The sequence below is a fragment of the Crassostrea angulata genome, chromosome 6, assembly GCF_025612915.1.
Source record: "Crassostrea angulata isolate pt1a10 chromosome 6, ASM2561291v2, whole genome shotgun sequence".
Classification (NCBI taxonomy): Eukaryota; Metazoa; Mollusca; class Bivalvia; order Ostreida; family Ostreidae; genus Magallana; species Magallana angulata.
The window spans coordinates 1,072,527-1,089,065 of record NC_069116.1 but is presented as its reverse complement, the minus strand read 5'-3'; the positions used below and the strand labels follow the sequence as shown (position 1 = coordinate 1,089,065).

Here is a 16,539-nt window from a genome sequence, read left to right as displayed (position 1 = left end):
TCCTGCAATAATAACGCCCCCAGACCTCTGTCACTTGCGTCTGTTTGCAAAGTAAATGTTAATGTGAAATCCTGATTCCACAGAACCGGAGCACTAACTAAGTCTGACTTCAATTGTCTAAATGCTCTATCATGCTCATCCGTCCACACAACCTTGTTAGACTTTCTAGATGTATTAAAAAAATTGAGGCTAACTAAACAAATTATTTCATTCACTTTCCTAAGATAGAAATGTTAGATTGTGTATTTTTGTGTTTAATTATTTGCTTGAAGTTAAATACATACGCTGTCACTAAAAAACCTGATTATCATGGCTTCATATGTATCAAATAATAAAATGCTTTCAGTTTTTTACTAGGTGATAATTGGCAAAATGATTCCCGTTTTTTTTTTAAATCACCTTTTCAATGAAAATATTTTCTCTGGTTAACTTGTCTATAATCGAAGTAACATCAATTCATTACGTGAATTAACAGTGTATTGTGTATTCGAATCTCGATAGTTTAATTGGATAACGATTTAAATTGCTGTTTTTCTCAATCGAAAATTAAGTTGAAACTTGAGTGTGAAGCCGGTCAGTCTAAAGAAATTAAATAAATTAAATAAAATGCACATGTTTAAAATAATCAATTTCACTCTTTATAGTACATATCTGGTAAAATAGTTTTGATGAGGTATATTCTTATAACAGAGCGAGATTTATCTTGTTGTTTATATACTGGTGTGTATTATTACTGTCTCATTGTGCACATGTTAGCACCTTGCGCATTCAATCTTGTTAACGACATGTATATATCTTCACAGCATACAAACTAAAAGCTTCACTTTATGACATGAACTAGTCGTTACGTTTACCTTGCATATGCTTTTGTTCAACATTCTTAGTCAGTATATTCATGGAGAGGTTAACCTCTGGCTCTGTTTTTAATCTTTCTCCTGGTTGAACACTTGTTGTTCCTTGTGTAATTGAAAAAAGTTCGTCTTAACGACAAACAGAAAAAAAATTCAAATGTAACGAGAAGGCGTTAATGAAACCTCCCTATTCAAAATCACTCTGCAAATGGACTTTTGGTACAAAAACATTAAACGTGAAGTTCAAGTATTCGAGATGCATTTTTGAAGCTTTCCAAAAGTCCTGAGAAGTTACATTTGATTAAATGTCCAATATAGCTTGATGTTGTTTTTGTTAATATTAAGATTGTATCAATTTATTCTAGCTATAAATCAAATAAGATAATAAACAAATATCCGCACATAGGAAAAACATCTGTCCAATAAGTCTATTGTTTGTAATGTTAGACCAATTGTGAAATAATTTTTAAAGAATACCATCACCAATTAAAATGGTGAAGATGTACCGTGTGTCGTTATACAGCCAGTCACGTGATGGCACTCCGAGACGTCACACTCACAGATAGATCTACACAGACGTCCATAATATCCAGAGGGACAGGATAGTTTACAGTTAATGCCAAAGGTTCCGAAGGGACACTCTGTGAAGTTAAATAATTAGATAAAAGAGAGAATTTAATTATAGTAAATTCAGCGCAGAAAAATCAAACTATAAGGAAGTTTGCGGACACATTATCAAAATCTAACATCTTTAGAATATTTCAAATATGGTGTGAATGTAATTAGGACTAGGCATGTATGACAAAACCAAAACTTAGAAATAAAGTTATGAAAAAACAATATGGCCTTCACTGCAACACGGCATTTGAGGAAATAATAGCAATCCATGTACTTTCTAACTACTTATAAGTTCATAATTATTCATGTTACACTCAAAGTTAAGAAAATGGAAAAAATGTAGTTAACAAAGTTTTATTGATCTTGTTTTTTTTTTCACTACAAAATATATGACAAACCTGGTATCAAAATATGCATAATTGCATCAAAGTAAAGATACTTTCTTTTAAAAGGGACTTCATTATTTAGCTATTTACACCAGTTCTATCGGGATTTGCCACCTTTAGCGAAATTCCTTATTGTTTTTCTATTGAATCTTTTTGTTCATTATTACATTTTTTGGTATCCACCCGTAATTTCTCATTAATGTTTTAATTGATTTTAATGAATTGTTCACGAAATATGTATTTTGCTAATGTCTACACTCATCCTCTGTTATTTGAAAAAGTTTACTTCTGTTTTTGAATTATCCTCCTCTTTCTTACATTTTCGTTTTGTACTGTTTTACTGTGTAAAGATCATATTGTTACTGATAAATAATTAATCATATTGTCATTGACAAATAATTAATGCAGATACATGTGAAAGAGTCGACTGCGTGACAAATATAATAAACTGCCAAGTATGAGTTACCAACAAAAACTACTTACCAGTACAGCTGTTGTTAACTTTATTGAGGTATTGGTCGACGCAGCACGGATAGGACGTTAACCTTTATGGTAAAATTAATATGTTAGACTTGTGAAGGTAGTTAATATTTTAAATGCAAGCTATTCCAAAAGTCATATAAAAATTATTCACTAGATATGATACCTGATACATACTTGTTGCACTCCAAGTTTCCCTTAGTATTTCGGATGAACAAAAACAAAATGACGTAACATAGAGTCATCCTACAGAAAATTTAAACTTTAATTGTTTTGAAATATATGTCTCTAAAACAAACTTCTAAACATCACATTCCTTTTAAGCACGACACACATTGTTTCATATATCGATCCGCTGGACGCAGTGAATCGAATTTAACTAAAGCATGGCAAACGATATGCCGAACAGGAAGAAAATGAAAAACCTCATGACTGTGAAAATAGAAACTCAATTAGTAATACATAACCGAGCTTAAAGTTCAGTTTTTGATATTTTGTAACATATTGATTTTTTTTCCAAACTGATTTTTTATCACAATTGTGAACTATTGTTTCGATGTAATATTCGTTGAAAAGTCTCCAAAAGGACAATATTTGGTATTGTTTAATATCGGCCCCCTCTTTTAGCCAATTTTTAAATAGTGTTTTAGAAAAATCAAACCTCCATAAACCAGTGTACAGAGGTCCCTATCGAAAAACATTCATATGTTGTCACACAACTTTAAAAAGACAATTTGTATGACATTATTTCTATATCATGACGTCACTGTGGTGATAATTAAAGCTCTTCAAAAAACATTTGGTGGCGAAAAATGCATAATTCCGCACTTAGCCTTTATCTTTTGCTGTGTTTTATCTAACAGTACATAAGAACATCTAAAATGGTGTTCTATTATGACAGATTAGGAAACGGCTATCCTACGATTCTATTTTTGATATGGTATCTGTTTATTTTATCAGCATAAATAGACGAATCTGAAGTTTGAAAATCCAAAATAAAAATGTGAGAAACTAGGAAGATTGTATATGACAGTTTGTACATATCTCAGTACTTTAAAAACTTTAATCTATAAAGGAAACGTCTATAACTATTTGATGCATAAAATGTTGATTTCGTCTCAGATTCGCAGAGGGTCTTAAAATGTGAGCAATGGCCTCTCTTTTCAAGAAACATGGTATTGTACAAATCACTTTTAATACAACAAATAAATACAAATGAAAATTCGCTCTGCATCACATTCAAAGTTTTTGTTGTTTATCAAAAATAAAAAGTTATCATATAAAAAACTAAGGACATTGATCAAGTGAATGTTGAATTCTGCAAGGAATACTGCATGTCGTTTCTTATTATTACATCTATACACGCTTAAATTTACGTCAAATTTTAAAGTGAAATTAAAATGAAAAGTTTTAAATAAAAATGTATGTTATTGAAAACTTATAAAAGCAACTTTCATGTTGTAAATTGAAATTATGAGTTCAATTGCGTTACATGGATATAACGTTTGTATTATCTACGTTTGTGCCAGGGAAAGAATTACTTATTATTTTAGTTCGTTCAAGTGTTATCCTATTTGAAACAGACAAGAGTAAGGGTATCGTAATTGGCAAACGTAATTGGCAATTTAAAATTCTAAAAATAATTATACCACTAGTCATTTTTCAATTATATACATGCTAAACAATTTGTGTTTCTATGGCGTATATAGCTTTAGAATTAGGTATTTTTAAGTTTTGGTCTTTAACAAGGCTGGACCTAAGTTGGTCTGCCCTAGATTTTTGAATGAAATTTTTGTATGTAAATTCTGATGATATTATTATTTTAGAATAAAAAATTGTATATAGATTATGCCCCCATGGAGACACTCTGCCATTCTAGAACTAGAAATAATAAAGTATTTTATCTTATTCATATGTAGTGTTTGATCCATGTGGGTAATTCCTAGACTAATGATAACACGGCTTTGTTTAGGAGACTTTACAATTGCCCCAAATAGGCGAATACACATGCATATAACATTTTTTTTATAAATCTTTAAAAATTGAATTAAGCAATTTCCAAAATGTTAATGTGCATCAGGTGAGAAAAAGCAATCAAGAAATGATTTAAAATGTGCTACTGTACACATGTAAGAATGTATTAAGAAGACTGAATCTTTAGAACCAGGTTAGATGGGGGGGGGTGAATGTGGAGTATAAACATTTATAATTTGAATCATTTATTGTTAATTTAAACTTGTCAATGAATACTATTTATTGATCCCAAGGTAGAAATATGACCTCTGATCATATCTCAATAGATCATTTGTCAAATATGCAAGGTGTAATGTAATTTTTTTTAAGAATAACATTTTTTACCAGTTTATAAAAGTTTTTAAACACCCAAATTATATTTTGATTTTAATAGATCATTCGACAATTAAGGGGGGAGAACAGTTTATATTTGAGTTTGTTTGGGGTTGGGGGTTCCAAGTCATATATTTGACAATTTCTGATGTAATTTAAAATAAGACTAAGCCATACTACAGTCATGAATAGTATAGAACAAAACACAAACTAATACATGTATATATACATAGGAAGTATTACAAAACATATATGATTGATCTATATCTGGGTTCTTAAATTGAATCATATATCATGTACATATTATATTATTGTTTTTTTGTTCAAGACATTTCAGATGGTATGTAGGTCATGATCCCAAGTGCTTTTCCTGAAATTAACAAATATCATAAAAACCATTGAGATCCCTACCTTAATCCTAAGATATTATTTCTCCTGAGGTCATGTCGCATCAGATCATTATGGCATGTAAGTCATGACCCTAATGAGTCATCCTGACCCCCTTAGAATCAGAAATTGTCAATTATCTTTAAATTATTGATGTTTCTATTTAACCTTTATTATTAAGTCTCCCGAATGAAATTTGGAGACTTATAGTTTTTGTACGGTTCTTAATACATTTATTATTATTCTTCGTCTTCTTCTTTTTCTTCTTTCCAGCTCTGAACTTGTTTCTCAGAGATGGCTGAGCAGAATTGTACAAAACTCTAGGATATGATAGGCCTGCATATCTAGTTGTGCACCCTGGTTTGATTTTACTCATTTGAGGTTAGACAACCACTTTTCGGGGGGGGGGGGGGTCTAACATTGAACCTTATAGGAAGAATCGTAGACTCTATTGTAAATGGTAACTTGAAAACGGACAAAGATAATAATATAGGATATTCATAATCATATATTAACTGTTACTGGCAATATATAGGGTTTATTATATCTGACTTCTGGGGTCATCCCCCCCCCCCCAGGAATTTGAAATTACCATATATCTAAGAAACTGTTGTAATCATGACCCCTAAACCATATATATTCATGTTTCTGATGTCATGGGGCATCAAATGTTATGAAGGTTATGGGCCCTGTGGGTGGTCCTGACCCCCCCCCCCCCCCTCTCGAACAGGAAGTGCACGAATATCTCGAAAACGGTTGAGATCCCCACCCCTTAACCATATATATTCTTGATCCTTAAAGGGCATCAAAAGGTATGTAGGTAATGGGCCTCAGAGATAAATTTAATTTTTCAAAACTGTAATGCACATCTTTGGAACACTTCCTATCATATCCCAAGATATGATGTGTCTATCCATTAATTCATAAAAGGAGTTCTAGGATCTTTGTTTTTTGAAGTGATAAACGTCAATTTTCTGCTACTTTTTGACTCCCTGGATGGAATTTAAATTTTAAAAACCTTACTGTACATCTATAGAACACCCCCTATTATATCTAAAGATATGATGTGTCTATCCATTAAATCATAGGAGGAGCTCTTGGATCTATGGGTTTTTTTTTGTAATAAACGTCAACTTTCTGCTACTATTTGACTCCCTGGATGAAATTTAACTTTTTAAAACCTTATTGCACATCTATTGGACAGCCCAAATTATATCCTAAGAGATGACGTAGCTACTCCAAAAGTTGTAAGAGGAGTTCAGGGAACCTTATTTTTTTGCAAAACCACTGCCCACTGATCCCCTTAATAGAAAAAAAAATTGGAACCTGATCACACTTCATTATGACACCCCAATCATATTCTAGAAGATCATTTGGCTACTGCCAAAAAAATGACGTTTTTGAAACCAGTTTTTTTGTTAAAAAAAAAGTCATTTTTCAGCCATTAAATGACCCCCAGGACAAAATTGAAAATTCCGAAACCTTATTGCGCATCTATAGTATACCCTAAAACATATTCCAAAAGATGATTGTCTACTGTTGAAAATGTAGGAGGAGTTCGAGGAAGAAGGTGTTTTGTGAAAAACGTCATTTTTTACCAATTATTTGACCCCCAGGACTAACAGAGCATTTCTAAAACCATTTTACAAAACAACATGATACCCCAAACCAAACTACAAGAGTTGAGTTTGCTGGTTTATAAGATGTAAGAGCAGTTTGAGAAAGTAAAACGTGACAGACGGACGGGCGGAACAGGGTAACAACAATATACCCGAACTTTCTTTAGAAAGTGCGGGTATAATTATCAACCAAATTAGGCTCTATGATCTTTCGTTGGATATAGAATCGATAAAGAAAAAAATGACAATAATAAACCGTGAACCATCTCAAAAACCCATAAAACGAAATATAATTTCAAAGCAGAGCAACACAGACCTCCAAATGAATAGAGGTAGGATCAGGTGCCTACGAGGAAGGAGCATCCTCTGCTGACCGGTCACACCCGCCGTGTGCTCTTTGTCGTAATCAGTAAAAAAATCGGAAAAGTACGTAGACAATTAGGTGATTAATTATGGTCATACAATTAGAATGAAAAACGCAAGTCAGCATGCGTCCTAGTGGAAGATTGTATTTGCTGACAATGTTGCTATATCGACCATAGAACTTACGAAAAGATGACTTCAAGCAACACTGTTGATAGTTGTGTTTTAGCAACTTGTTTATCAGTAGCTTGCTTCGTCTAAAAAACTGTTCATACAAAGAACATGCCCATGAGTATCGAATCAACTGAAAGCAAAAAAAACACCATATGCAGGTGATGAAGGTATATTGCTACATAAGTAAAGAAAGTTGACTATAGAAAATTTGAAGTCGTTGCGTTTATCATACAGTTTTTATTTAAAGTTACCATCAACGTCCACGTCCAGTAAAATATCCAATTATGAAACAGATGACGCAGACTCTGTGGTATCTTTTATTTCAAGTTCACTGGGATATATCGTGTCGACGTGAGTAGGGAAATAACAATTGTTAATTGATAATACGTTGTCGATATACCTGAATGTTGAGTTGAAGAATAAAATGGAAACAAACAAAAAAGAAAAAATATTTTACTGGAAGGGAACATCACAGAAACCTAACAAGAACACTCACAGGGAGATCTACACAGACGTCCATAATATCCAGAGGGACAGGTAGATTTACAATTCCAAACAAAGCTTCCGTAGGGACACATTGCGATTTAAATAAAGTTTGGAAAGTTTTCAAACATATTCAAACAAATGCGTCTGATAATAAAAAAGACTAATTTTGCACAATATCTCGTCGTAACGTTATGGGATATTCGATCAATATCAACAGAAATCTTTATTTCTTATTAAACGGTACCAAAGAAAACAAAACATGACATTGATACTTGTACATGCCGCTAAAGAAGAAAATGCTTTCTATCACAATGCATGCAATTGCAGTCATTTAAGTACTTTAAAAATATCGGTATTGTTAAGTCAATTTATGTTCATCCCCTTTTTATGTCTACAAACAATATGTTGTATCATAATTTATAAATAAGGACACTACATGAACAAGAATGATTATTAAATATATTTATGACGAATGTCATGTCATTGCTTATTACGTAAGTTTAAATTTAAAACGCAATAATGCCTTTCCAATTATTAACTTTTTATTTGTTTCTGTCAATAACTGTGAAAAAATCTATTTTTTATTCTATAGAGCAAAGCCTGCTGCATGAGTAACCAATAATTATAAACGCACCTGTACATGTACAAGTGGTAATAACTTTTCAGGTACTGGTTTTAGCAGCGAGGATAATGTGGCAATCTTTATGATATAAGTATGTGAAAGATATTATAAAAAGCCAGTAATACTGAACGCCGTTCAGATGTTATCTCTGAATTGATAACTGAATTCTTACCTGTTGTATTCCGGTTGTTTTTTTAAGTATGATAAATTGTATTCCTTTTTTTTGTATGATAAATGGTGAAATATAAAATGAAGTAATAAAAATGTGTGTATTCTTAGATTTTAATAATACTTCATAAAACACAATGTTAATGTAATAAAACAAGGTTTTTGTTATTAATATCTTTTATACTTAGTGGAGACTAATCTATTTTTATCGTTTGCTTGTTGCATGGTAAACGAATTGAAGTAAATCACACAGAACAACTTTAATCTAAGAAAGAAGGAAATTAACATTGTAAGGACTAAGATAATTGCTTTCAATTAGATATCACAACCTTGACTTATTCAAGATTAAATTTCCGTTTACCCTTGAATGCTCATTAATTGTTTAAGAATATCTATTTTCATGTGTATGTAAATCTTGTGGGTTTAGATATGAGTAATATATTCGTACACTCTAGTTAGTCCGGGTTTTTTAGTTTAAAAGAGATCATTATTAACATACGATATTGTTTCTATTGCAGCGTTATAAGGAGCAACACAAATTTGCTACGATATATTATAATACATTTGTCATTTTTTATTTTATAAATCCATTCTCTGATTATTGTAATGTTACATTTATGTTATTGGCAGGTAGAACAAATATATTTCAAATAAAAATTTTGGAAATATTGTACAGCACTCTACCTATCTTCGCAGAGTTGATTTCTTTTTTTTAAACAAACTTTCATTACATGGATGCTACCATCTAGATTTTATCATTTTTTTTCACTTCACTTATTTTACAGGTGTGAGTGTCAGCTGAACGTTAACCCACTTTATATAAAGGACAAAGATAAGGACTAAGCTTGATTCCAATTTTTTTTATTAATACTAAATTGAACTAGAATAGCTCATTATTCTTATATAACTATGTTTTGAATAAGCATGAACTATATATTACATAGAAAGTAATATCTAAACTCAATGTTTATAACTTGCAAGAATAAACCACTAATATATGGAAGTGTTGTGCAATGTAATATTATGTTTGATATGCTGGAATGTAGCTTATACATATATGATATATTACAAATAATTCATCAAGAAACATCAATGGTCTTTTCTTAATACTTTGTATTAAATGCATTTATTGCAGGTCTACAAGAACTCTTTTACACGTTTTTAAAAATCAACAACAAACCAAACGTTTCTCAACGTAACAGGCTTTACAACAAGTTTATCATCGTGAGTCTTTTTCATGAACATTTGGAGTACAGTTTACCATTTTTTGTTAATAAAAATCGTAAATATAATGTCTTATAGTTAGAACTCTGGTATTTTTGCAGTACTGTTATTTGTATATTGTTTTCCCATTTACTTATGTTTTCTTTTAAAGTCTTCTGGATTTACAGATTTCTCAACTGCTTCACTTTAATCCTTTTCAAACAATTTTTTCCCTTCAAAAATATTGATGTTCAGTAGATTAAAAGGTTCTTCTACTTAAGAGACAATTGGCGAGTTTTAATTTTGACGATTTTTTGAATAAGAGTAAAAGTTATCTATCTTTGATTTCTTATAATGCCAGGGTTAGAGTTATCTTTCTTTGATTAAATTGTATTCTAAGGTTAATGAGTCATCTCTCTTAAATTGCAATAATTAGCGACCACTGCATGCCTTTGGCTATTTTTTTAATGTTTAAAGTTAAACACATCTCAAATTATGTTTTGCTTAATTGAACAAACTAATCTCATTCACAATGTTGCGTTGGTTGAAAACGGCTGCGGTAAAACAAGGTTTGCCTGATCCACAAAAAGCAAACACGCCCAAGAAAAAAATAAAATTGAAAATATGAATGAAAGTGTGGAAAAGGAGATGTTTACGTGTAGTCCATCTAGCCCAAGTGGTAGGAGAAAACGTAAACTTGGTAATTACGAACGATTTTCACCTGAAACTAAAGCTAAAATAGCGCGCTATGCCATTATCCACGGAGCATCAAAAGCTGCGATATATTATTCAACGACGCTAAATAAAAAAGTCCAGGAAAGCACAGTTCGACGTTTTAAAACGACATATCTGTTAGAATCCAAAAAAAATAATGGTTCGCCCATAACCGCTCTTACACCCCAGTAACGCGAGAGGCCACCACTTCTGGGAAACCTGGATGAAGATGTTCAGGATTATATTTAAGATTTGATTCGCATTTCAGGAGGGATTATAAATACCAACATCGTTAGCTGTATTGGCCGTGGCGTTTTGCTTCATAAAGACAAAATTCAACTGGAGGAGTTTGGTGGGCAGGTATGTCTTAGCAAAGAGTGGGCACGCTCAGTTCTTATACGTATGAACTTCAGCAAGAGAAAGGCGACAAAGGGAATAAAGCACAAGCCTGACGATTTCGATAAAACAAAATATGATTGAAAAACAAAGAAGTGAGTACAATATTTCAAACAATTTAGTGTTCAATTCGGACCAGACTGGTCTACATATGATCCCTCAGTGTTCCTGGACAATGGAACAATTAGACGCGAGACAAGTCAACGTCGCCGGGTTGGGGGATAAGCGAAAAATCACTGCTTTGTTTTGTGTGACTCTGGATGGTCACTTATTACCCCCACAACTCATATACCAGGGAACTACATCTATGTGCAATTACCCACTCGCCTAATCACTGGTCTACCGAGGAAACACCGTTAGAGTACATTGAGGGGGTTATCGTCCCGTATGTTGAGGCTATTTGCAAAAACCTACCCGTGGTACAAATAAATCAACCGACATTAGCTATTTTCGATGTGTTTGCAGCGCATAGAAGCGAAAAAGTTTTAACATCATTGAAAAAAGCTAACATTCCATATGTGTTCGTACCGGCGGGTTGCACTGACGAAATACAGCCGCTAGACTAAACAGTTCATACGTAATACAAAGAACTTCTCAAAACCGAATTTCAAAACTGGTACTCTGAGAAAGTTCGCCAGAAACTAGAAAATCAAAAACCGGGGGATAACATCGGCGTAGTTGACATAGACATGAGAACGTCGACAATTAAGCCGCTTCATGCAAAATGAGTGCAGAAAGTTCATGGTGTAATCAGCAAGGATTGCGACTTTCTTGTGAACTCTTTTACAAGCGTTGGTATTAGTAAAATTTAACTTTGATTGAGAAAAAAGTCTGTACAGATTTGATGGAATTAAATTGTTCTTTGTATTTTGTTTTTATTCACTATACGATGTAACAAAGTAGGTCAAACACGGCATGATTATTACGCACGGAAAGTTATTATAGAATGTTGTGACGATTGAGTGATACTTGCATTTAAAACATGCTTGTTTAGATTTTATTGGTTTTTTCAACGCGGCTATGTTAAGGCTGCCCGATTATGCAGCGATATGTAGAAATTCACTTGTCTGTACTTCATAAGATATGACGTCATAGTTAACTTTGACGTCACGATCTGCATTCCTTTCGATCGTACTTAGGGAATGTATCGTAACGTAATAAGTGATACTCATTGTGCATAATAAAACCGCTTCATTCCTTTTACATAGACACAGTTATAAATACTAGTGATACTAAATTCAATATCACCAATATGGAGTATAAGGAATCAACAGTTTTGAAGCTTCGTAATAGGTAAATAACTATTCATAAACTAATGGTTTTGAGACTCCCCCTGCTACGTGTAATCTAATGAATGGTGATATGTATATGCTTATAAAAAACGGCTTGGCGCAAGTGAAAGATAAAAACAATCTTAGTATATTCTACGTGAAATCGGGAGAGAAAATAAGTACCAGTATGAATCTTGCTGGGGAAAACCTACCGATTGTTTGTGTAAATCGAGTCTAAAATGTAAAAATGAGCCTAATTTCGATGGCGGTGCGAAATGTTTTGAAAATATTTCAAATAAACGAAATATTTATATGAACCCCAGCAAGAACTGCAAAATACATTACTTATCAAAGGATTTTTCATAAAAATATTTTTGATTTAATGTCATTATTCACTTGCGCCGATGCGAGTTTTATAGATTATTTATTGTGTTAGAATACACCAGTCACATGCTTAAGAAAAATATATGACGTCACAAAAATACCTCAAACATAGTGTTGGATATCACTGTTAATTTACTGGCACTGTACCAGTTATCGGCTAAAATTTAACGTTTTCTTTTCGTAATTCCTTATATCTTGATATGTTTTGATAAAACTTGATATACTTTAAAAAGTGACATCCTTATTTATCAATCTGTTAGTTTATATCATTATTTAGAACCCAAAACATCTTGTTTTGTGCTTTTAAGCACGCCCCGAATTTGCCGAGTTCTTACGATTTACTGTACCAGTTATCGGCTTCGTGATAATAACATAGTAAAAATCCGTGTTCATGTTGATTTTATACTCTGCTAAATGTAGTTTGAATTATGCCCCTTGTGAGGTCAGGTTAAAGTATTCGGGGTCATGATACATTGTAAACAAAAGTCATTAAATAATTTGTTTATTATCATACGGTAATACACCAAATTGTTTACTATTTAATACATAATTGTGCAATCAGGCGTTCAATTGCGCTACGAATCTCTTGGAAATTCGTGAATTCCTTTTGTTTATACATGTTAAATGTATTGAATTTATATGTCAAATCAAAGAAGGGATATAAAAACGTACCACAAAGAAGTTATATTCTATTTTTAACTTATTACGTCACTTCCCCCACTGCTGAACATGCAAAGATATAAAATCAGCGGTAAACAATGATCGTTTCGGCTCATGTATAAAACATATTCAGGAAAGTTTTCAAGCAAACTTACTTTTCTTTATTCGAAAAAGACGACTGAATTAAAAATTCTTGGATTGTTGCGTGCTTTAAACCTGAACTCTAAGTTTAGCCGATAACTGGTCTTAGCCGATAACTGGTACAGTACCAGTATGTAATAAAAGTTTAAAGAAACTCGCTTGGTTAAAGTATTTTTCGATAATTGAAATAGTATCATTTTTCGATATATATTTAGCTTCGGACAGCCTTAACATAGCCGCAAATGCTAATTACGTGTTTTTATAGCTATTTACATAAATGAGTCATTAACTTTGATCTAGTCCTAACGGGCTAATGCCGATAAACCATTCTGGTATTAATATGCTATATATATGATGTGAAGTTTGGCGACTGGAAATTATGACAAGAATAAAAAATCGCCAACATCGTCAAAATTAACACATTGTTAAAATTTCCACGTTTACAGTATTCAACTCATGTCGTTCTCTGACAAACCTCCAGCCATGTTGTATGGTCTGTCGTTATGTAGAGGGCAACTAATCTGCTTGGCGATGCCTTCAGATTGACGTTTGGTCTTTTCTTAAAAATTGATTTTGACTGCCATTTCAAATAACATTTGTTGTAAGCTGTATCCCTTCTTTTGACGATACGGTTTGCAAAAAGGTATTGATTACCTCTCATTCGAACAAAATAAGCAAATACAAATATTTTTGTAAATAATGCCTTTTTGGGTAATTATAATTACTCTATATAAGGTTCTTATTACACATACTCAAGAATTTGATTTGAAAAAAAGTTCCATACATTTGTGATTGTAAAGTATTTATTTAAAACACTTCTGAGTGATGGAAAACGTATTCCTAAAGCAACTTTTTGTGCACAATGACAAATAAAGAGCAACTGTCGTTTTCGTTCATAGATAGCTTTCTTGTTTGTGTTTTTAGCAATATATAAGAATGTAAAATAAGTTAATGAATTTTCCGAATTGGGTATAATTTATCAGATTAAGGTCGTTAACTTTATCCATAGCTCATGACTAACACAAAGATTCTTTCTGATGAAAATAATGTAACTAGTACTTTGTTGAATGGTCCTGACATGCACCATTTTAAAATATGTTTATTGATATTAACTATATCAAGTGATGACAGTATATACAACACTGCATTTTCACCATTTATTTCAAGTTATCAATACGAATTGCTTTTTTGTCTTCATTTCAAAAACATCGTATTTGCAAAACATTTGTATATTTTGTATAAAGCAAACTATAGAGTACCATGTATATGTATTTTAGTTGATACCTAACAATTTATATGAAGTTAGTAATAAAATGCATTTTGTTACATTTTGTAATGACAGTGTTCGTAATCAAAATCCAAAAATACAGAACAGGAGCAAAGCAAACATGGACCTCTTGGAGGTAGGATCAGGTGTCATGGAGGAGTGAGATCTTTGTCGTAATCGGGAAAATGGATAAAAACCGTAGACAATTATATATGCTCTAACTATAAGTATGACAAACGTCAGCAAGCATGCGACCCAGTGGATTATTGTATTTGTTGACATGGTCGTTGTATTGACTATAGAATTTACCACAGTAATTATTACTTTAATCAAGACTGTTGATAATCCCGTTTTATCAACTTGTTTGTCAGTAACTTGCCTCGCCGTAAAAACTGTTCAGTGGTAGAGCTTGCCCTTGCGTATCGAATCAACTAAGAGATAAACACTCCATATGCAGGTGATGAATGTATATTGTTACATAAATAAGGAAAATTGACTAAAGAAAAATGAAAGCAATTACGTTAATGATAAAGTTTAAAGGTTAGGTTACCATCAATGCCCCTTTTGCAGTAAAACCACATAAAACCAGACAACATAATCATATAACATTACTAAATGAAAAACAATATTTTTAGAAGGAACCTACGCGGGGCATCTTTAAACTGTACAAGCATAATAATTATTTCATTGTTTCCTTCTTTAACGTAATTTTTTATTGATGTTAAACGGTAAGGTTATTTTTGGAATGCTATAGATGTTTTTATAACATTGAACTCACGCATAGAAAAAATACGAAAAGAAAAGATGTTTCCTTGGAAAATATTTTAATGTTTCATTGAAAGTCTTGTACATTATTGTAAGCAATAAACTCAATCAGTTTTCATAAAAACTAAGCACATTTATTTAAAGTTTAAACGATAACTCGTTTTAATTGCAAAAAAAGTCTATATATTTCTTATTAATTTAATGATGTGACATACACCGTGCTCATCTCTGCAATCTCTAGGCTACGAGTCGTCATGTATTCAGACCTGTGTCCAATCGCTCTCTGTTGTTCCTCACTTCCAGGAGACGTGTACCCTGGATCCTCGCGATCCAAACTTGACTGCAGTTGGTTATAATCCATCACATCCGTATTTGGAACAAAGCGTCTCCCTTAAATTGTAAATATTGCATTTGAGTATACTTTTCTAAAGTGGTGTGGTTTAAATTTAATTCGTTTTTCTATGAAATAATTACCTTTCACGACTAAAACTGATCTTGTCTGTTTCCAAATGTACAACCTAAATCAAGGAAATTTAATGATATTCAATGGCTCATAAGAATTTTTCAAAAAAACTAAATGTTATTTCCTGTTGAGCAGTCTTTTTTTGTTCATTAATTTTGTAAAATAAAAATAGAATACATATAGTGTTGCATCAATTGTATTTTAAGAAAGAATGTTGCACAATAGTTATAGTTTAGGATCAATATAAGCAAAATATCCTGTATTAGCTTACGACATTAGTATAATGATGAAAACCAGTCCTAGAACCACCAAAGACAGAGCGACCACAGCCAATGTTAGAAGCGACCCTGGGGCACCGGGTATTACTGTTGGTTTCCACCTCTCTAGATATCGACGGAATATATACAAATATAGTTTGAAAACTTATGATCTATTTTCGTATTGACTATGTCATTGTTAATAAGAAATGCATGTATAAGGGAAAGATTAGAACTCGAAAGTATGCCGCTTCCCATTTAATTTGTAAATTTAAGATATTTCTATATATAGAATCGTTATATGTTAAATGATAATATTGTACATTTATTTCTTAAATTAATAAAAGCAAAGGATATTACGTAAACTATTAACAAAACATACCCTTAACCGGATGCGGCGATGATTCTATTTGGTGAAGCGTTTCTCGTACCTTGGTTGGTTCATGGCTTGTAGCTGTGGACAGAGTGTGCATGTTTAAGATTTCCGATGAGAGAAAGCAAAGTCTTTAGAATAGAAT

The 16,539-nt window shown here is 32.2% G+C and overlaps 1 protein-coding gene across 1 annotated transcript; it reads right to left on the bottom strand.

The window, feature by feature from the left end:
* Positions 1 to 837: 837 nt before the first annotated feature.
* LOC128190608 (uncharacterized) lies at positions 838 to 16,494 on the bottom strand. The gene is made up of 8 exons (XM_052862725.1): positions 16,404 to 16,494; positions 16,036 to 16,147; positions 15,776 to 15,819; positions 15,517 to 15,691; positions 2,513 to 2,581; positions 2,339 to 2,400; positions 1,358 to 1,492; positions 838 to 956 (listed from the first exon to the last, which is right to left on the bottom strand). The coding sequence occupies exons 1-8, from the start codon at positions 16,492 to 16,494 to the stop codon at positions 838 to 840; spliced, it is 807 nt and encodes a 268-aa protein (XP_052718685.1).
* Positions 16,495 to 16,539: the final 45 nt, after the last annotated feature.

What these genes read in the sequence shown, in the direction of transcription:
- LOC128190608 (XM_052862725.1), bottom strand. Translation starts at nt 16,494, where the DNA reads ATGCACACTCTGTCCACAGCTACAAGCCATGAACCAACCAAGGTACGA. An exon ending in ATTGCAGAGATGAGCACGGT is followed by an intron (nt 2,582 to 15,516) that starts GTATGTCACATC and finishes AATTTTCTGTAG; the next exon opens with GATGACTCTATGTTACGTCA. An exon ending in TGGCTGTATAACGACACACG is followed by an intron (nt 957 to 1,357) that starts GTACATCTTCAC and finishes CAATTACACAAG; the next exon opens with GAACAACAAGTGTTCAACCA.